Source organism: Aotus nancymaae, unplaced genomic scaffold, assembly GCF_030222135.1.
Source record: "Aotus nancymaae isolate 86718 unplaced genomic scaffold, 86718_ANA_hifiasm-v0.15.2.pri h1tg000028l, whole genome shotgun sequence".
Classification (NCBI taxonomy): domain Eukaryota; kingdom Metazoa; phylum Chordata; class Mammalia; order Primates; family Aotidae; genus Aotus; species Aotus nancymaae.
This window is the reverse complement of record NW_026988441.1, coordinates 7,371,978-7,393,334: the sequence shown is the minus strand read 5'-3', so window position 1 is coordinate 7,393,334 and position 21,357 is coordinate 7,371,978. Positions and strand designations below refer to the sequence as shown.

Genomic DNA, 21,357 nt, shown 5'->3' with positions numbered 1-21,357 from the left:
TATGTTAGGGAGCTAAGGGGGTGCAGGCATCCCCCCGTTCTGCAGTAGAGCCTGGAGTGGAACTGATCAACAACCTGATCCAGGCATCCTCCGGTACTCCCACATCTTCAGACTGTCTCCAGCACTTAACCCCACTTTTTCCAGTGGCAACCATGTGCATTACAGTAAGACTCAAAGTCAGGTAAGTTCTCCAACTCGTTTTATTCCCCAAAGATTGCTTTGATTATTTTAGATCATTTGTATTTCCATAGCAACTTCAGAATCAGTTTGACAGTCAATTTCTACAGAAAAATCCTGAGGAGATTCTGACTGGGATTGCAGTACATCTAAGGATTCTTTGAGAAGGACTGACCTCTCTATAATATTGAGTCCAGTCCATGTTCAATCCATGAACATGGTATAATTCACTATTGACTTGAGTCTCCTTTAATTTCTTCCAGCCACGCGTTATATTTTTTCAGTAGGACAATTATCGGAAAGAAGAGATGGCAGGACTTATGGATGGATTGGATGTGGGCGGTGAGGAGAAAGGGGTTGGGGGCAAGGCTGCGTGCCCAGATTTCTGCTTGAGCCACTGGGTGGAGATGAGAAAGCAAGCAGCTTGCCTTAGAAGACCTAGCTCAGAGAGGAAGTGCTCGGATTTGGTTTCAGCTTAATTGATCCCAGGGCCATGTGCAGGATGGGCTGAAACCCACCTCTCTGTACCCCCGCCCCTGCAAGGACTCTGGATCCAAGAGCTAACCAATACCCAAATTCCCCGGGGCAGGTGATTTAAGAGTTGCTGACGCCTTCTCTATCCTGCAAGAAGTGATTTTCTCCTCCCTCTCCCTGCACAGCTGACCTTCCTTCCCTGCTCCTGGGCCAGAGGGTCTGTTCCAGGACTGGATTCTCCCATCGGGAGCCTCTGGACTGGTCACCGAGGGTCAGACAGCCCCTCCCTCTCTTGCTGTCACCCCTGGCTCTTCAAGCTAATGAGACCTGTCCTGATTCCCCAGCCAGGCCTGCAGCCTTAATCTCTCCTAGCAGGAGGTTTGGGGGAGGGAGGAGGAGAAAGAAAGGGCTCCTTATGGCTGAGACACAATGACCCAGCCACCAGGAGGGATTACCGGGTGTGTGTGTGTGTCTGTGTGTGTGCGTGCTCACGTGTGCTTGTGTGCGTGTTTGGGTGCATGGAGAAATGAAACAGATCCGTGTGGGGCCCAGGAGCTCAGGGAGATATTAATACCCAGAGAGACAGACGAGAGGAGAGAGACACAGAGAGGGCCCGAGACAAGGAAAACTGGAAAGGGAGAAGGACAGAAATGAAAAGAAATCCTCCTGGCTACTCGGGAGGCTGAGGCAGGAGAATTGCTTGAACCTGGGAGGCGGAGTTTGCAGTGAGCGGAGATGGTGCCACTGCACTCCAGCTTGGGTGACAGAGCAAGACTCGGTCTCAAAATAAAAGCAAAACCAAAACAAAACAAAAAAATAAAAGGCAATCCAGAGGGAGGGGAAGGAAGAATCAGAGAGAGAGAGTGACAGGGAAAGAGAGAAGGAGGAACAGAGATCGGAGCTGCAGAGAGGCATGGTGGATAAGTGAGGACAGAGGAACAGAGACGAGGCTGGAGTTACAGAGACAGGTGGACAGGCAGAAAGACAGCAAAGAGAGGGACAGACAGACAGGAACAGAAAGACACAGAGGCTGAGGGAGAGGGGAGAGAGAGCGAGACAGATGGAGAGACAGAGAAACAGAGAATAAGAGAGACCGAGGAAGTAATGCAGGTTTCTCAATAAGGACAGGGATGGCGAGAAGCAGATGGAGAACAGAAGACGGGTATTTCTGCATGTAGGCAGAAATGCCACAGCTGAGGCCCAGAGAAAAAGAAACTGAGAAACAGAGATGCCAGACGAAGACCAATGGTGTGCAGAGAGATGGAGAGTGCTGGGTTGGGTGGCTCGTGCCTGCAATCCCAGTACTTTCGGAGGCCGAGGTGTGGGAGGATTGCTTGAGGCCAGGAGTTTGAGTCCAGCCTGGGCAACATAGAGAGACTCCATCTCTATGAAAAGAATAATAATAATTAATAATAATAATTAGCTGGGTGTTGTGGTGTGTGCCTGTAAAGTCTCAGCTACAGGAGGCTAAGGAGGGAGGATCCCTTGAGCACGGGAGGTCAAGGCTGCTGTGAGCCATGATCGTGCCACTGCACTCCAGCCTGGGTGACAGAGTGAGACCCTGTCTCAAAAAAAAAAAAAAAAAAAGAAAAAGAAAAAAAACCCCTCATACCCCAAAACGCCACCAAAAACAGAAAAACAAAACGTCCTTTCTAATAAGTCTGCCTATTTTTAGTGCTGGGAGCAACCTCCGCCACCCCCGGCCCCCAAAAAGAGGACACTGTCATGTCTGACAACATAGAGTCAGGCCACAGACAAGGGTTGGCCAAAAGGGGAAACTGAGGCAGAAACCGAGAACAATGAGGCAGTACAGAGATAAACTAGCTGTCAGACAGACTGCTGTGGAGAGAAAGCGGGGACCTGGGAGAGGCATCCCGAAAGCCCTGGGCCTCTCTTTTTTTCAGATGATCTCTCAGCACCATCTGACAGTTCTCTGTCCTTCCTCTTTGATGCCTCTCTCTCGGGCTACTAGCTGAAGCTGGAGAGACACCAGTTAGACCTAAGGAAGGACTTCCCTGAGGAGTAGAGGCTTATGGGGCCTCCCTTCCCCATCAGCCCTAATTGCCAAGATGTCATGGGGGGAAGAGGAGGGGATTAAGCAGACGGGTGCCCCTCCCCCTCCCAGCCAATGTCACCTCCTGGTGCCCAGCGGAGTCCCCCACCTTGGCCGGGATTACCCTCCGAGATCCAGGCCATGACAAATGACATCACTCCCAGCCCGGGCTTAAAATCTCTCCATGCGAGGGGACGTGTTTCCTCCAGCCTCTGCAGTCTGCCCTCTCTGTCTATTTCCTAGGCCACCAGGAGAGGCCTGTCCCTCCTTTCGGAAGGTGAGTGTCTGCAGGAGAGGCAGAGGGGACCAAGGAAGGGAGAGGGAATGGGGGAGAAGGAAAGAGAGGGGAGAAGTTGGGTTTATTCTCTCCAAGGCTGTGTTTGCTGTGCTCTGCGGGTTGATGTTTGCTGAATAGTCACACACAAAACAGAGGTCCTGTCCCGGCGTTTGGGGAAATGGGGCTGGGCTGTGACTGCAGCAGGAGCGAGTGAGGTCAGACAGCAGGGACCGGCCCAAGGCACTCGGGGTGTTGGAGGATTCGGGGTGGCTTGTGGGTGAGGGGATCCCCTCAAGCCCTGACGGCCTCCGGGGTTGGGGGCTTCTCGCGGTGGTTCTAAGGCAACTCCTCAGCACATCGCTCTGTTGGATTTTCTTTTAAACTCTTAGCACTGCCTGAAATGTTCGTGTGCGTGATTATCCACCAGTGGCCTGTGTCCCTCACTGAACATTCGTTTCTCCCCAGTGCCCAGCATGTGGTTGGGATTTGCCTAAATATGTGTTGCATAGATGGATGAATGGATGACGGGCGTGGGACCGACAGACATACGGGCAGAGAGCTCAGGTCTGTGGCTGCAGCGGGAAGGACTCCGGGTGGACTTGAGCCTACCCGAGCGAACCGGGAATGTGATAATTGGGGATCACTGTGCTGGTGAATCCATCGCTTGGGACCTCAATGCACCCAGAGGCTCTGGCTCTCAGCCCAGGCTCTACTTCAGGATTGGGGGCTCCTCACGCCTGCACCCTGTTAACTTCCAGCACAGTCATCCTGTCTGATCTTCTGCAAAAGTCTTTTTTTTTTTTTTTTTTTGATATGAAGTCTTGCTCTGTTGCCCACGCTGGAGTGCAGTGCCATGATCTCCACTCACTGCAACCTCCACTTCCTGGGTTCAAGCAATCCTCCTACCTCAGCGTCCTGAGTAGCTGGAATTACAGGCACGCGCCACCATGCCCAGCTATTTTTTTGGATTTTTAGTAGAGATGGGGTTTCACCACATTGGCCACGCTGGTCTGGAACTCCTGGCCTCAAGTGATCCGCCTGCCTCAGCCTCTCTAAATGCTGGGATTATGGGCGTGAGCTATCGCGCCCTGCCCATCTTCTGCAAAACTCTGATTGACACCTTGTTTCTTGTCTGTCCCTGTCAGAAGAGCTGAGACCTTGTCTGTCTTGTTCTCAGCTTTATTCCCAGTGCCTGGGTCAGTCCTAGACACACAGTAAGTAGAGTGAATATGGAAGGAATGAACGAACGAATGAATGAATGAATGAATGGCAGAAGGGCAGAAGCAGGCAGACAGACTGCCGCAGAGAGGAGGTGCAATGTGGTTTTCCCCAGAAGGACCAAGCAAGGGCTGCGACTGCCATAGTGAGGTCGGACTTGGGGGCTGTTCACTGCGTTTGAGTCTCGGGATCTTTCGGGGACCATGTTACTGATCACTGAGTCGATTTGCTGAGTCTCTAATGGTGCCATGAATCCCGGCTTCTACCAAGTCCCATGCCTGGTAGTGGGTGCATCCCCCCAGCTCCTTGTCCCCACTGGACAGAGTAGCAACAGAGGCTGCAGAGAGAGCCTGGAGGGGCTGAGAAGGGAGGGCTCTGAAGGTGGCTGAGCCGGGAGGGTCTTGCCAGGGGCTGGCGTGAAGCTGCATGAGTCTGGGTTGAAACCCTGTCCTTTTCTCACTGCGTGGCCTTGGGCCCTTCATGTGGGCTCTCTGGGCCTTGGATGCCTCCTCTGCAAATTCCTGGACGTTCCTTCCCTCCCGCTCCATGAGACTGGTCTTCCTTTGATTTATTGATTTTTTTTTTTTTTTGGGACAGAGTCTTGCTCTGTTGCCCAGGCTGGAGTGCAGTGGTGCAATCTCGGCTCACTGCAGCTTCCTCCTCCCTGATTCCTGTGTTTCTTTGTGCCTCAGCCTCCCCAATAGCTGGGACAACAGGCGCACAACACCACGCCTGGCTACTTTTTGTATTTTTAGTAGAGACAGGGTTTCACCATGTTGGCCAGGCTGGTCTCGAACTCCTGACCTCAAGTGATCTGCCTGCCTCAGCCTCCCAAAGTGCTGGGATTACAGGCGTGAACCACCATGCCCGGCCTGTTTGTTTTGTTTTGTTTTGAGACAGGGTCTTGCTCAGTCACCCAGGCTGGAGGGTGGAGGCTCCATCATGGCTCCCTGCAGCCTCCAACTCGTGGGCTCAAGCGATCCTCCCACCTCTGCGTACCTGGTGCGGGGATTACAGGTGGGCGCCGCCACACCTGCAAGGAGGCTCTTTTGTTATCAGCTGCCTCAGGCTGTTGCCAAACCCACGGAAAGGTTTCAGTGGATGTTGGATCTTATTTGCATTGTTATTGTTCTCTGCTGACATCTTGTCCGGGCAGCACTTTATAACTATCAGCTGTTTGATCTGGAGCCCACACTTTCCCGCTGCGAGCCTCCTGTCGCCTATCGCCTATTAGTGAAAAGTGATGATCTTGGCCAGGTGCGGTGGCTCACGCCTGTAATCCCAGCACTTTGGGAGGCCGAGGTGGGTGCATCACGAGGTCAGGAGCTCAAGACCAGCCTGGCCAACAAGGTGAAACCCCATCTCTACTAAAAATACAAAATTTAGCCAGGTGTGCTGGTGGCTACTCAGGAAGCGGAGGCAGGAGAATCGCTTGGACCCGGGAGGCGGAGGTTGCAGTGAGCTGAGATTGTGCCATTGCACTCCAGCCTGGGTAACGGAGCAAAACTCTGCCTCAAAAAAAAAAAAAAAAAAAAAAAAAAAGGGTGGGGACAAGCTGTCACGATGATCCAGCCGGATGAGCCCTGGGAGCCCTGTGTTTCAGGCTTGGCCCACAGTGGGAGCAGGGCAGGAGACCAGCTCGTTCTGCTTCTGGGAACGCCACGTAGACTTGAGGTGGGTGAAGAGCGGGGCTCTGGGGTCCGAGAAATTTGAATTCTACCCCTGGTTCTTCCACTCATCACCTGTGTGACCTCGGGAATTGACTAAACCTCTCTCAGCCTCAATTTCCTCCTCTGAGAAAGGGGCCTCTGAGCTCCTTGGGGCTGTGGCCAGCGTCCCAAGAGGCCACGTTGCCTGGTGGTCGGGAGGGCACAGGCTCCGGGGCAGGTGCGGGCTCAGCCTTGGCTCTGACGCTGATGTGCTGGACTAAAATGGAGAAAGCGCTTCTCTGAGCCTGTTTCTTCCTCTGTAAAGTGGGGATGATACCAGGAGCTACCTCGGAGGAAGTTTTCACGGGGTTATTGTTCCCTGAGGTCTTGTGAGAAGCTGGGACCCCCTGGAGGTCCTTAAGTCATCAGCTGCCTGACCTGTGGGCACCTCCCTCCCTGCCAGGCTCAGTGTCCCCTGCTGTAGAATGGAGTTACCTGCATGTCTGCCCCACGAGGTGGCTGTGAGCACTCAGACCTCACCTGTGAGAACAACTGCTCAGGTGGGAACCTGGGACCCAGGAGGTGCTGAACTCTAGAGCTCTGAGAACCAGCCTGGCACCCGCCAGGTTAATCCGCAAGGGGGGGACACTGAGTCCCTTGTTCCACCCTTTGAAATCATGGGCCGGTTGAGGTGGCTCATGCCTGTAATCCCAGCACTTTGGGAGACTGAGGCAGGCTTGAACCCTGGAGGTGGAGGTTGCCGTGAGCCGAGATCGTGCCACTGCACTCTAGCCTGGGCGACAAGAGTAAAACTCAGCCTCAAAAAAAAAAAAAAAAATACACATAAAAAATCAGTGTCTGGAAATATTCTCGTTGTGAGATCCTGTATACAAAGCCTGGGTCAAGTGTCTGCCGAGTGACAAATTCCTGGATGTTCCTTCCCTCCCCCTCTCCATGAGACTGGTCTTCCTTTGATTGATTGATTTTTTAAATTTTTTTTGGGACAGAGTCTTGCTCTGTTGCCCAGGCTGGAGTGCAGTGGTGCAATCTCGGCTCACTGCAGCTTCCTCCTCCCCGGTTCATGCGTTTGTTTTGTGCCTCAGCCTCCCCAGTAGCTGGGACAACAGGTGCACAACACTACGCCTGGCTAGTTTTTGTATTTTTAGTAGAGACAGGGTTTCACCATGTTGGCCAGGCTGGTCTCGAACTCCTGACCTCAAGTGATCCGCCTGCCTCAGCCTCCCAAAGTGCTGGGATTACAGGCGTGAACCACCATGCCCGGCCTGTTTGTTTTGTTTTGTTTTGAGACAGGGTCTTGCTCAGTCACCCAGGCTGGAGGGTGGAGGCTCCATCATGGCTCCCTGCAGCCTCCAACTCGTGGGCTCAAGCGATCCTCCCACCTCTGCATACCTGGTGCGGGGATTACAGGTGGGCGCCTCCACACCTGCAAGGAGGCTCTTTTTTTATCAGCTGCCTCAGGCTGTTGCCAAACCCACGGGAAGGTTTCAGTGGGTGTTGGATCTTATTTGCATTGTTATTGTTCTCTGCTGACATCTTGTCCAGGCAGCACTTTATAACTATCAGCTGTTTGATCTGTGGCTCACACTTGTAATTCTAGCACTTTGGGAGGCCAAGGTGGGCGGATCGCCTGAGGGCAGAAGTTCGAAACCAGCCTGGCCAGATGGAGAAACCCTGTCTCTACTAAAAATACAAAAAAACCCCAGCACTTTGGGAGGCTGAGGTGGGTGGATCACGAGGTCAAGAGATCGAGACCATCCTGGTCAACATGGTGAAACCCCGTCTCTACTAATACAAAAAATTAGCTGGGCACGGTGGCGCGTGCCTGTAATCCCAGCTACTCAGGAGGCTGAGGCAGGAGAATTGCCTGAACCCAGGAGGTGGAGGTTGCAGTGAGCCAAGATCGCGCCATTGCACTCCAGCCTGGGTAACAAGAGCGAAACTCCGTTTCAAAAAAAAAAAAAAATTAGCAGGGCGTGGTAGTGCTAGCTCGGGAGGCTGAGGCAGGAGAATCACTTGAACCCGGGAGGTGGAGGTTGCAGTGAGCCGAGATCACGCCACTGCACTCCAGCCTGGGTGACAGAGCGAGACTCTGTCTCAAAACACCACCATCACCACCACCAGCAACAGAAGGGGATGATCCTAAATGTGAGCTCTCTTGGCTTTCCCGGAGGGTCAGTTGCTTAGCCGGGCAACCTGGCTCAGATTTGACAGTGAAGACAATGAAAGTGTGTGCTCTTGTTCCAGGCCCTGTTATGGTCTCCAGCAGGGCAAGCCCACCGCTTTCCTTGTCTCCAGTCTCCGGAGGTTCATATTTAACATTATTGCTTTTTTTTTTTTTGAGATGAAGTCTCGCTCTGTCGCCCAGACTGGAGTGCAGTGGCATGATCTCTGCTCACTGCAACCTCCACCTCCCGGGTTCTTGCAATTCTCCTGCCTCAGCCTCCCGAGTAGGTGGGACAATAGGTGCCTGCCATCACACCTGGCTAAGTTTTTGTATTTTTTATAGAGATGGGCTTTCACGGTGTTGTCCAGGCTGGTCTCCTGACCTCAGGTTATCTGCCCGCCTGGGCCTCCCAAAGTGCTGGGATTACAGGCGTGAGCCACCGGGCCCGGCCAACATTATTGTTTTTTGAAGAAGGGGAGAGGACAGAGGGAACCCAGGTTATGCGACCAAAAGAACAGAAACTTCAGGAATTATCCTAGCCTTGAAATCCTGGATTCTCCACTGTGTGATCCTGGGTAAGTCACTGTTTTGAGCCTGAAGATGTTCTTTAAACTGTAAGCCTCAGGCAGAAGCAGTGTCTCATGCCTGTAATCCCAGCACTTTGCGGGGCTGAGACAGGAGGATCTACTGAGGCCAGGAGCTCAAGACCAGCCTGGGCAACGTGGCGAGACACCCCTCTCTACACAAAAATTAAAAAATTAGCTAGGTGTGGTGGCACACCTGTAGTCCCAGCTACTTGGGAGGCTGAGGTGGGAGGATGGCTTGAGCTCAGGAGGTCCAGGGTGTGGTGAGCTATGATTGTGCCACTGCACTCCAATCTGGGTGACAGAGTGAGATGCTGTCCCTAAAACCAAAACCAAAACTAAAATGTAAGCATCACAGTAATATAGTCTGCCTCTCAGCGTCGTGGTGGGGATTAATGACATCCTGTATGGAGAAGGCTTGTGTATTGGTTACTTATTGCTGGGTAACAAATTATCCCAAAACTTACCAGCTTCAAGCAATAAACATTTCTGATCTCTCATTGTTTTCAAGGGACAGGAATCCAAGCGTGGCTTAACTGGATTATTCTGGCTCAGGGTGCCCCATGGAGTTGTGGTCAGATGTCGGCCAGGACCGAAGTCATTTAAAGGCTCGGCTGAGGCTGAGGAACTAACCTCCCTGGTAGGTTACTCTCACAGCTGTTGGCAGGAGGCCTCATTTCCTCACCACAGAGACCTGTCCATGGGATGGCTTGAGCATCCTCACAACATGGCAGCTGACTTCCCTTAGAGCAAGTGCTAGCCTTGGAAGCCACGCTCTGTCACTCCTGCAATATCCCCTTGGTTACACACGTCAGCCTCCTTGTTAGGGACGACACAGGGCATGAATATCAGAGGTTAAGGATTATTGGAAGTTAACTTGGAGGCAGTTTGATTTTGGGGATTTAATGTAGCTGCTTTTGATTTTATTGTCAGCACTGAGCCTCCTCCCGACATTCCTACCAGGTTTTACCTGATCCTTCTGCTTTTCTCCATGATCACTCTGCTATGGTCACACCAGGTACCTTGTTTCTCCTCCAACAAGACAAAGTTGGAGACCCCATCTCACTCAGGGTGACACAGTGAGAGTCCAGCCTCCAAACCTTTGCATCTGCTTTTTTCTTTGCCTGGAAATCTCTATCCCAGATCCACAAAACTTGTTAGATGCCTCACCCCACCCCAAACTCTCCTTCACTCTCATAACACCCTGTTTTATTTTCCTGGGAGTTCTTGAAACTCTCTGAAGGCATCTTTTTTTTTTTTTTTTTTTTTCTTTTTTGAGACAGAGTCTTGCTCTGTCACCCAGGCTGGAGTGCAGTGGCGCCATCTTGACTCACTGCAACCTCTGCCTCCTGGGTTCAAGTGATCCTCCTCCCTCAGCCTCCAACTAGTTGGGATTACAGGCCCCTACCACCATGTCTGGCTAATTTTTGTATTTTTAGTAGAGATGGGGTTTCACCATGTTGGCCAGACTGATCTCAAACTCCTGACCTCAAGTGATCCTCACACCTCAGCCTCCCAAAGTGTTGGGATTACAGGCGTGAGCCACTGTCCCCAGTCATGGCATCTTTATTTAAAAAAAAAATTTCCTTGTTCATTGTTGCTTTCTCTAGGAATGGAACCAAGAAATTCAATTCTATGTGAACGGAGAAGCTGTGGTCTTATTTCTTGCTATATTCCTGGTTCCTAGAGCAGGGGAGGCATTCAGAAAATATTTACTGAATGAACAGTAGAATCTCAACTTATAATAAATAGAACCTAGCTGGACACAATGGTTCATGCCTGTAATCCCAGCACTTTGGGAGGCTGAGGTTGGTGGATCACCTGAGGTCAGGAGTTCGAGACCAGCCTGGTCAACATAGTGAAACCCCATCTCTACTGAAAATACAAAAAATCATCTGGGCAAGGTGGCGGGCACTTGTAATCCCAGCTACTCAGGAGGCTGAGGCAGGAGAATCGCTTGAACCCGGGAGGTGGAGGTTTCGGTGAGCCGAGATTGTGCCATTGCCCTCCAGCTTGGGCAACAAGAGCGAAACTCCGTCTCAAAATAAATAAATAAATAAACAAACAGAACCCGTTCCCCCTCCTCATGAGAGGGATGAGAAGAAAAGGGCAATGAGAAGAAGGCAGGGGTGGCAGCTGGGACGCCATCCAGTTTTAATTCTTTATCTTATGTTTCAAGTATTTATTGGTAGTGCTGGGGACATGGCAGGAACCGAGATATTCCCAGTCCCTGAACTCAGGTAACCGATAGAATTTGGGGGAGAGAGATAAATAACCAAACATAAATATGTCATGTAATACATGCTATGTCTTGAAGAAAATGAGTTAAGGAGTGTGTATGTGTGTGTGTGTCAGATCCAGTTTCGGAGGTAGGTTGGCTTCTCTGGAGAAACTAGTTGAACTGAGACCTGGAGGAGAAGGGGTTAGCTGGTGAGAGGGGTTTGGGCTTGGGGAGAGGCCTTCCTGACCCAGGAAAGGGCTTATGCAAATAGCTGCAGAGGCTGAGAGGTTTTCTGAGGCCATCCTAATGAGGGCAATGAGGAATCCTCAGAGGGTTTTCATGTTCTGTTTGCTTTTTGAAGATTTCATTGTTGGTTTTGCTTTTGACAAGATCACACACACACACACACACACACACAAAGTAATCTAAACAGCTATAGAAACAAGATATGGTTTTAGCACTCCTTCCCAGAGGCAGTCACTGGGACCAGTAGCTTCCTTCCTTCCTGTGAATTTCCTATGCATATACAACCGTGTATTCTACACATGAGTAAAAGCAATGCCTAATTTTATTTATTTATTAGTATTATTTTTAAGATGCAGTCTCACTCTGCCGCCCAGGCTGGAGTGCAGGGGTGTGATCTTGGCTCATCGCAACCTCCGCCTCCCAGGTTCAAGCAATTCTCTGCCTCAGCCTCCCGAGTAGCTGGGACTACAAGTGCGCACCACCATGCCCGGCTAATTTTTGTATTTTTAGTAGAGATGGGGTTTCACTATGTTGGCCAGGCTGGTCTCGAACTCTTGACCTCGTGATCTGCCCACCTCGGCCTCCCAAAGTGCTGGCATTACAGGCATGAGCCACTGTGCCCGGCCAAAGTGCAATTAAATTTTTTAAAAACCCATTTGGGCCAGACATGGTGGCTCACGCCTGTAATCCAAGCACTTTGGAGGCCAAGGCGGCAAGGGCGGGGGATCACCTGAGGTCGGGAGTTCAAGACCAGCCTGACCAACATGGTGAAACCCCGTCTTTAAAAAAGAAAAAAAAAAACACCCATTTGGCCAGGTGTGGTGGCTCATGTCTGTAGTCCTAGCACTTTGTGAGGCTGAGGTGGGAAGATGACTTGAGCCCAGGAGTTGGAGGCTGCTATTGTACTCCAGCCTGGATGACAGAGGAAGACCTTGTCTTTTAAAAAAACCCCAAAAACAAATCTGATTCTCGGACACATATATAATAAGCACAGGTCAGAGGTTTATTTAAGGATCCAGCTATGTCAAAGGAGAATTTGGGTCAGGTGCAGTGGCTCAAGCCTGTAATCCCAGCAATTTGGGAGTCCAAGGCAGGTGGATCACTTGAGGCCAGGAGTTCGAGACCAGCCTGGTCAACATGGTAAATCCCTGTCTCTACTAAAAATAAAAAAAATAAAAAAAAATGGCCAGGTGTAGTGGCAGGTGCCTGTAGTCCCAACTACTCGGGAGGCTGAGGCAAGAGAATTGCTTGAACCTGGGAGGCGGAGGTTGCAGTGAGCTGAGATTGTGCCACTGCACTGCAGCCTGGGTGACAGAGGGAGACTCCATCAAAAAAAAAAAAAAAAAAAAAAGGGATAATTTGAGGAACAGAGGTTAATATGTTTACTCAGGAAAAATGTGTTGGAGAAAGTTTACCAGGTTAGATACAAAACTGGTTAAAGACCTACTGGGAAATATAACTAACCTTTGAGGTTATCTTTTCTACCAGAGAGAAATCATTTGGAACCAAACTTCCTGAAGTTACCTTTTTTTTTTTGAGACAGTGTCTCACTCTGTGATCTCGGCTCACTGCAACATCTGATTCCCGAGTTCAAGCAATTCTCCTGCCTCAGCTTCCCAAGTAGCTGGGATTACAGGCACCTGCCACCACACCCAGCTAATTTTTGTATTTTTTGTAGAGATGGGGTTTCAGCATCTTGGTCAGGCTGAGCTTGAACTCCATATGTTGTGATCCACCCGTCTTGGCCTCCCAAAGTGGTGGGATTACAGACTTGAATCACCGCACCAGTCCCTGAAGTTACCATTTACCTTGTCGAAGTCTAGACTCTAATCAATAATGAATAGTAAGCCAGGCACGGTGGCTCACACCTGTAATCCTAGTACTTTGTGAGGGGGTAAGGTGGGCAGATCACAAGGTCAGGAGTTCAAGACCAGCCTGGCCAACATGGTGAAACCCCATCTCTACTAAAAATACAAAAATTAGCTGGGTGTGGTGGCGGGTACCTGTAATTCCAGCTACTCAGGAGTCTGAGGCAGGAGAATCACTTGAACCTGGGAGGTGGAGGTAGCAGTGAGCTGAGATGGCACTATTGCACTCCAGCCTGGGTTACAGAGTGAGACTCTGTCTCAAAAAAAAAAAAAGTAAATCAAACACAGGTACAGTCCCTTAGAATAGGATCCCCTACCCCCGGTTTGTGGTCTGTTAGGAACTGGGTTGCACAGCTGGTGACCCCCAGCTCCTGTCAGATCAGTGGCGACATTAGATTGTCATAGGAGCGTGAACTCTAGTGTGAATTGTGCATGTGAGCGATCTAGGTTACATGCTCCTTGTGAGAATCTAATGCACGGCCCACTCCCATCCATGGAAAAATTGTCTTTTGTCAAACCAGTGCCTGGTACCAAAAAGGTTGAAAACGGCTGCCCTTATTTGCAAAGGTGTATGCCACAACTGAGAAATAAAACACAAAACTGCTGCCTTAGAATATGAAGTACACTTTGGGTGGGTCTGTTAGATGTTAGGCAGGACTCCAAATGACTTGGAAAGGGCATGCTGTCAGCCTTTTGTCTTATTGCCAAGCCTAGAACAAATTTTTTTTAAGTTTTTTTTTTTTAACCTTTTTTTCTTTTTAATTCTTTTTTTTTTTTTTTTTTTTTTTCCCAGAGATGGGGTTTCTCTTGATTTCCAGTAGCTCTGAAATGAAAAACAAACAAACAAACAAAAAAGGGATGGGGTTTCTCTATGTTGGCCAGGCTGGTCTTGAACTCCTGACCTCAGGTGATCTGACCGCCTTGGCCTCCCAAAGTGCTGGGGTTACAGGCATGAGCCACTGCGCCCGGCCCCCAGAACAATTTTTTAAAGCTATGTACCAGAAATCTTTTAAAATCAGTTCATAGAGAGCAGCCTTGTACTTTCAAATGACTTTATAGAATTCCTTTGCATGGAAATGCCGTATTTTACTTAAAACGATTTGCATAATGTATATAATTTAGTTAATATAAACCCTTTGGTGAACATACAGTCTAGTTCTACATTTGACCATTACAAATATGCTGCATTTATTTTATTTTATTTTTGAGATGGAGTTTCAAAACTGATCTTGTCACTCAGGCTGGAGGGCAACGGCATGACCTTGGCTCATTGCAACCTCCACCTCTTGGGTTCAAACGATTCTCCTGCCTCAATCTCCTGAGTCGCTGGGATTACAGGCATGCACAACCATGCCTGGCTAATTGTTTGTATTTTTACTAGAGACAGAGTTTCACCATGTTGTACAGGCTGGTCTCGAACTTCTGACCTCAGGTAATCTGCTTGCCTTGGCCTCCCAAAGTGCTGGGATTATAGGCATGAGCCACTGTGCCCCGCCTTAGTTTTTTTTTTTTTTTTTAAGTTTTTGTAGAGATGGAGGAGTCTTACTATGTTACCACCTGAACGTAAATGCTATTTTCTTTTTCTTTTCTGTTTTTTTTTTTTTCCAGCCTCCTGAGTAGCTGGATTACAGGCATTCACCACTACGCCCGGCTAATTTTTGTATATTTGGTAGAGACGGGGTTTCATCATGTTGGCCAGGTTGGTCTTGAACTTCTGACCTCAGGAGATCTGCCCATCTTGGCCTCCCAAAGTGCTGGGATTACAGGCGTGAGCCACCTTACCTGGCCCTGTCGTTTTAATTCCACTCTCCCTCAGGGTGACCAACCCATCCAATTTGTCTGGGACCATTCTGGTTTCAGCACTGAAAGTCCTATGTTCCAAGAAACATCCACCTCTCCTCCCTTCTGGGCAAACAGGGACTGCTGGTCAACCCTCACTCCTTGGTTATAAGTGAGGCTGAGCGTGTTTGCCCGTGGTCACAGAAAGAAGGGATCTTGGATGAGGAAGTGTTACGGGATCAGATTTGTTTTGTTTTGTTTTAGAGTCTTGCCGTGTCATCCAGGTAGGAGTGCAGTGGCCTGAACACAGCTCACTGCTGCCTCAAACTCCTGGGCTCAAGTGATTCTCCCATCTCAGCCTCCTGGGTAGCTAGGGTTATAGGCATGCAACACCACACTCAGTTAATTTTTTAAAAAACACTTTTTTTTATGAGACAAGGTCTTGCTATATTGTGCAGGCTGGTCTCTAACTCCTGGGCTCAAGTGATCCTCCCTCCTCGACCCCTCAAAGTGCTGGGACTACAGGTGTGGGCCTCTGTGCCTGGCCAGGACCAGATTTTATAGAGGATAGAGTAGGAAAAAGAGCTTGCACTTATGAGGTGCATGACGGCTTCAGCTCTGTGCTTTGCAGGGTCTCAAGGAAGCTCTGAGAACCTTAAGCAGAGGCTGTTTTACACGTGCGGACACAGAGGCGTAGAGAGGTGGGATAAATGGCCAAGGCCACGTACCTTAGAAGAGACGGAGGCAGGATTTGAATCTCGGCCTGCATGTTGGAAATAGATGCTCAGTGCCGCAAAGAAAAATCAGCACTGAGACAGTGGATCTTTCGGCAACGCAATTTTTACTTCCTGGACTGCAGGAAGGGGACCCTTGCTAGCCACCTCGCCACGAGAGTACAAAGAACAAAGGAAAACACACAAATTGATCCCTTATGCATTTGGGGTCGTCATCACTGCTGTGTCTGATCTCCGTTGGCTGGAGCCAGACCTCACAATTTAAACTAAAACCCGATTGGCTAATAACTTAAAACTTTTCTAAACAGGTAAAAGCAATGGAGAGCTGGGACATGCCTGTGAGCATGTCCAGCACAGATATCCTGGTTAAAGTACAAGGACATAGAATGTACTACGTGCCTGTAAGCATGGCAAGTCTAACAGCTACATAGGATAGGGCTTAACAAAGAGTTATTAGCACACTTATTCTTTAACAAGAAAGGAAACTTGAAAAAGGAGCTTCTCTGCTTCCCACACCACATGTCACCACACGTGAGTAACTGGTAAGTGAGCGAGCATCCCCCTGCTTCTCTTGCAGGCCCCTGACTTGGGCCTCAGTGTCCCCGAAGATCATGATGGCGTATATGAACCCGGGGCCCCACTATTCCGTCAACACCTTGGCCCTCAGTGGCCCCAGTGTGGATCTGATGCACCAGGCTGTGCCCTACCCAAGTGAGTACATTCGTTTCTCCTGGCGCCCCAGGCTGGCCCCATCTCTTGGATGACCTCTGGGGTCCCTTTGCCCGCAGGAATAAGACAGTCACAGGGGCGACCTCGGGGCCATACACCAGCTCTCTGGGTTCATCTGAAATGCATGTCACTTGGGGATGTAGGAAAGCATGGACAGCCCTAGAAATTTAGGATAGAGGTTCCTTGTGGGGTGGGGAGGAGGGGATGCAATCTGGAAGGGAAATCGAGGAATTTTCATCTGTTAGCAACACTTTATTATTCACTTATGTTTCAGAGACAGGGTCTCACTCTGTCGTCCAGGCTGGAGTGCAGTGGTGTGATCATAGCTCACCGCAGCCTTGAACTCCTGGGCTCAAGGGATTTGCCCACCTCAGCCTCCGGGGTAGCTGGGACTGCAGGTGTGAAACATTGGGACTAGGCAGCAAAGCCTTTTTTTTTTTTAATATAAATTTTATTTTTGAGACAGGGTCTCGCTCTGTTGCTCACTCTGAAGTACAATGGTGCAATCACGGCTCACTGCAGCCTTGAACTCCTGGGCTCAAGCTATCCTCTTGCCTCAGCCTCCCGAGTAGCTGGGACTATAGGTACAGGCCACCATGCCTGGCTAACTTTTTAAATTTTTTGTAGATTGCACAGGATCTGGATTAATAAAAAAGCATAGAAAAAATTATTATTATTTTTTTGTGGAGATGGGGTCTCCCTGTGTTGCCCAGGCTGGTCTCAGTAATCCAACTGCCTCAGCCACCCACAGTGCTGGGATTACAGGCGTGAGCCACTGCACCTGGCCTGCAAAGCTTTCTTTCTTTCTCCTTCCTTCCCTCCTTCCCTCCCTCCCTCCCTCCCTCCCTCTCTCTCTCTTTCTTTCCTCTCTCTCTTCTCTCTCTCTCTCCTTTCTCTCTCTCTTTCTTTTTGACAGAGTTTCACTCCTGTTGCCCAGGCTGGAGTGCAATGGTGCCATCTCGGCTCACTGCAACCTCCGACTCCTGGGTTCAAGTGATTCTCCTGCCTCAGCCTCCTAAGTAGATGGGATTACAGGCGCCTGCCACCACACTGGCTAATTTTTATAGATCCTTATTTCTGAGTGGAGTGAGCACTCAGTTATTTGTAGCATTATTCTTTAGCTGTTTTTTTTTTCCCCCCACTAAGTTGAGCGGTGTGGACTTGCTACTGTTATAGGCTAGAAATGGTTGATGTCGTGCTTCAACTGGGTATGTCTTAGACCGTGCATAAGAGAGTTTAGAAGAGGGAAAATGACTCATACCACCTTGTAGGGCTAAAGCCAGTTCCCCTGGGGTCAGGCATGAGCCACAGGATGCCAGGACAGGGTGAGGCGTAGAAGGGCAGGGAACATGTATTCCATCCCTAGTTCAGCAGATGGCACCCACGATGGAATTCTTGGCATCCCACCAGCCTCAGGGCTTCCTCACACCAGCAGATGTGGATGACCTGAGGGTCCTGTTTCCCATCCCACCCCAGGCGCCCCCAGGAAGCAGCGGCGGGAGCGGACCACCTTCACCCGGAGCCAACTGGAGGAGCTGGAGGCACTGTTTGCCAAGACCCAGTACCCGGACGTCTATGCCCGCGAGGAGGTGGCTCTGAAGATCAATCTGCCCGAGTCCAGGGTTCAGGTGCGGTGGTGGGTCCCCGGACCCCTCCCGACCCTTCCTGTGACCTTCCATGGGCCCTCCCTGGACCCAGAGTGATGGGAGGAGGGAGAGATCACAGGGTGACAACCACAGTTATAAAGGGGACAATAATTCCTCCCCCACCATCCCACTGATTCCCCGCCTCTTACTGCTCTCATCGCCCTCCGATCCTCTCCAGCCACGCTGGCCTCTGACCTGCCTGCCGGGCACCCCCCTGCCTGGGGCCTTTGCCCTCAGTGTCCTCTCTCTGGAATGCTCACTTTCCAGATAACCGTATGGCAGGCCCCATCGCCTTGTTTAAGTCTTTGCTTATCCATCAATGAGACCCACACTGACCACAGCATTTCACCCTGCAGGGTTTCCCCACGACCCTGACGCCACTGCTGCCCCTTACCCCGCTCAATTGTTTCTTCCACAGTATTTATCACCCTCAAGATGCCATCTGATTTACGTATTTACTGTTTATTTAGACTCCGTCTTTCCCAAGTGGAATGTCAGTTCCACAGATGGACCCTCAGAGCAGTAGAAGATGGTTAATGCACGTTTATGAACTGACTGATGGATGGATGGGTGGGTGGATGCATAGATGAATGTCTGTATGTGTGACTGTACATGTGTGCGTGTATGTATGATTGGAAGCATGGATGAGTGTATGTGTGTGCATACATGAGCGTCTGTGTGTATGACTGGATGGATACATGTATATATGTGTGTTTGCATAAACGCACATAGGTATGATAGATGGTTGAATGTATGCATGCATGATGTAGGTATACATGATGTATGTACACATGTACAGTTGTATGTGTGCATGCATGATTGGATGGATGGGTGTATTTATATATGAGTGTATGCATGTATATATGATTGGACAGACAAATAAAATGTGTGTAGGAGTGTATCTATGTATGATCGGATGGATTAATGTGAATGATGTGTGTATAATTGTATATTTGTATGCTTGTATGATCAGATGACTGATGAATGTGCATATGATGTATGTATGTATAATTAGATCATTAATGCATGTATGATGTATGTGTGTATGATGTATGTACGTGTAATTATATAAGATGGATGAACGAATCTATGATGTATGTGTGTACACTTGTGTGTATCATCAGATGGGTAAGCGTCTGTTTGATGTATGTGTGATCAGATGGACTGAATGTGTGTATGACATACACGTGTGAGGTATGCACGTACGCTCAGATGAGTGGATGCATAATGAATGTGTATGGTGTATGTATGTATAATTGTATGCATGTATTTTGTATGATGTATGTATGATGTACGCATGTGCACACACAAATGTATGTATAATTGGATTGATAAATGAAATTTGTGTGTTGTATGTATGATTAAAGTGCAGCCATCTATGATGTATATGTGTATGATGTATGTATCTATAATTGTATATTTGTATGTTTGTGTGATCAGACGGATGAATATATGTACGATGTATGTATGATCAGATGGGTAAATATATGTATGGTGCATGTGTGTATGGTGCATGTATAATGTATGTGTGTATGTTTGTGATGGATGGATGGATGTAGGTGTGATGTATGTGTGTGTTCATGTACACATGCGTGTCTGAATGGATGGATGTAGGTGTGATGTATGTATGTGTTCACGGGCACATGCGTGTATGAATGGATGGATGTAGGTGTGATGTATGTATGTGTTCACGGGCACATGCATGTGTGAGTGGATGGATAGATGGATGAATAGATGCCCCACAGCTGGATACAAAGTAGAGAGATGTGACCCTGGCACCTCTCACCAATAAGCATCCTCATCCCTGGGAACCCTGCGGCTCTCCTGGGCCTCTTCCCCACTTACCCACCCCATCTCCCCTCTCGCTCCCCAGGTTTGGTTCAAGAACCGCAGGGCTAAATGCAGGCAGCAGCGGCAGCAGCAGAAACAGCAGCAGCAGCCCCCAGGGGGTCAGGCCAAGGCGCGGCCTGCCAAGAGGAAGGCGGGCACGTCCCCAAGACCCTCCACGGATGTGTGTCCAGACCCCCTGGGCATCTCAGATTCTTACAGCCCCCCTCTGCCCGGCCCCTCAGCCTCCCCCAGCACAGCCGTGGCCACTGTGTCCATCTGGAGCCCGGCCTCAGAGTCCCCTTTGCCTGAGGCGCAGCGGGCTGGGCTGGTGGCCTCCGCGCCATCTCTGACCTCGGCCCCCTATGCCATGACCTATGCCCCGGCCTCCGCTTTCTGCTCTTCCCCCTCCGCCTATGGGTCTCCGAGCTCCTATTTCAGCGGCCTAGACCCCTACCTTTCTCCCATGGTGCCCCAGCTGGGGGGCCCGGCTCTTAGCCCCCTCTCTGGCCCCTCCGTGGGGCCCTCCCTGGCCCAGTCCCCCACCTCCCTATCAGGCCAGAGCTATGGCGCCTACAGCCCCGTGGATAGCTTGGAATTCAAGGACCCCACGGGTACCTGGAAATTCACCTACAATCCCATGGACCCTCTGGACTACAAGGATCAGAGTGCCTGGAAGTTTCAGATCTTGTAGAGAACGCAGTCTCCATCTCTCTCCGTCGGGCCTCGGGACCCTCTCTCATCTGAACCTGCTTCCCTGCAGCTTAGATCCCGGGATGGCACTCCTGAGAAAGCAGCCGGAACCAGTGGTCCTTCCCAAGACCATGGCCTCTGCGGCTCTGGGTCCAGCTTAGCTCCACAGAGCCCACCCCTTTCCTCCACAGGGAGAGGCTTCTCCCTCTCCTGGGACAGCTCACAGGTCCTAGTGATTCTCTCGACCCCAACATGTGCGATTGTGACCGCTGAAGTATGCCACGAGCTCCAGGCTTCAGAAACTGTTGCTGAGAACTTGCTCCAAGAAGAAATCATGCCAAAAGTTGATTTGGGGTCATGTGTAGGTCAGAATCACTGTGCCCTTGAACAAGCAGGTAGGGGGGCTCGACTCCTTAACTTTCCACATGGACTTTTTTTTTCTTTTTTTTTTTTTGAGATGGAGTCTCGCTGTCACTCGGGCTGGAGTGTAGTGGTGCGATCTCGGCTCACTGCAACCTCCACGTCTTGGGTTCAAGTGATCCTCCTGCCTCAGCCTCCTGGGTAGCTAGGATTACAGGTGTGCCCCACCACACTGGGCTAATTTTTGTATTTTTAGTAGAAACGGGTTTTCAGCGTATTGGCCAGGCTGGTCTCGAACTCCTGACCTCAAGTGATCCACCCACCTCGGCCTGCCAGAGTGCTGGAATTACAGGCGTGAGCCGCCGCGCCAGGCCCTACACATGGACATTTCTTTAGCATATGGTTAGGGACCCTTCTAGAAATTCCAAAGACAGACTTTAAGAAGCCCCATCGGGAAACCTTAGGCCAATGATGCAGTTACGTTAAAAAGAAATTATCTGGAAATTTGACAGACTTCACAAATATCAGGCTTACATGGTAGGTGTAGGGGGCTGTGTGAGAGAGAAAGAGCTGTATTCATATATGTAGATGCACATATATGTACTTCTTAGTTTCTTTTTAAAGACATTTTATCATG

The 21,357-nt window shown here is 49.9% G+C and overlaps 2 protein-coding genes across 10 annotated transcripts in view; one reads left to right on the top strand and one right to left on the bottom strand.

Annotated features, from left to right (window-relative positions):
• Positions 1–895, bottom strand: part of LOC105713008 (tetrapeptide repeat homeobox 1) — a 12,556-nt gene extending 11,661 nt beyond the window's left edge. The window contains exon 1 of the mRNA XM_064380778.1: positions 842–895. The gene's annotated coding sequence lies outside the window, so the exon portion shown is untranslated. The remainder of the gene's footprint in view (positions 1–841) is intronic.
• Positions 17–21,357, top strand: CRX (cone-rod homeobox). Of its 9 annotated transcripts, none has more exons than XM_012446768.3 (5): positions 2,840–2,981; positions 9,129–9,257; positions 16,043–16,176; positions 17,671–17,822; positions 19,714–21,357. In XM_012446768.3, exons 3-5 carry the CDS (start codon positions 16,077–16,079, stop codon positions 20,359–20,361), a joined length of 900 nt encoding a protein of 299 aa, XP_012302191.2. In that variant the 5' UTR covers positions 2,840–2,981; positions 9,129–9,257; positions 16,043–16,076; the 3' UTR covers positions 20,362–21,357. The 9 variants fall into 9 exon arrangements, with proteins under 9 accessions (XP_012302188.2, XP_012302191.2, XP_012302187.2 ...); XM_012446764.3 differs by lacking the exon at positions 9,129–9,257 and adding an exon at positions 3,447–3,545; XM_012446769.2 differs by lacking the exon at positions 2,840–2,981 and adding an exon at positions 3,554–4,195.

What these genes read in the sequence shown, in the direction of transcription:
- CRX (XM_012446764.3), top strand. Translation starts at nt 3,499, where the DNA reads ATGGATGACGGGCGTGGGACCGACAGACATACGGGCAGAGAGCTCAG. An exon ending in CATACGGGCAGAGAGCTCAG is followed by an intron (nt 3,546 to 16,042) that starts GTCTGTGGCTGC and finishes CTTCTCTTGCAG; the next exon opens with GCCCCTGACTTGGGCCTCAG. An exon ending in TGCCCGAGTCCAGGGTTCAG is followed by an intron (nt 17,823 to 19,713) that starts GTGCGGTGGTGG and finishes CTCGCTCCCCAG; the next exon opens with GTTTGGTTCAAGAACCGCAG.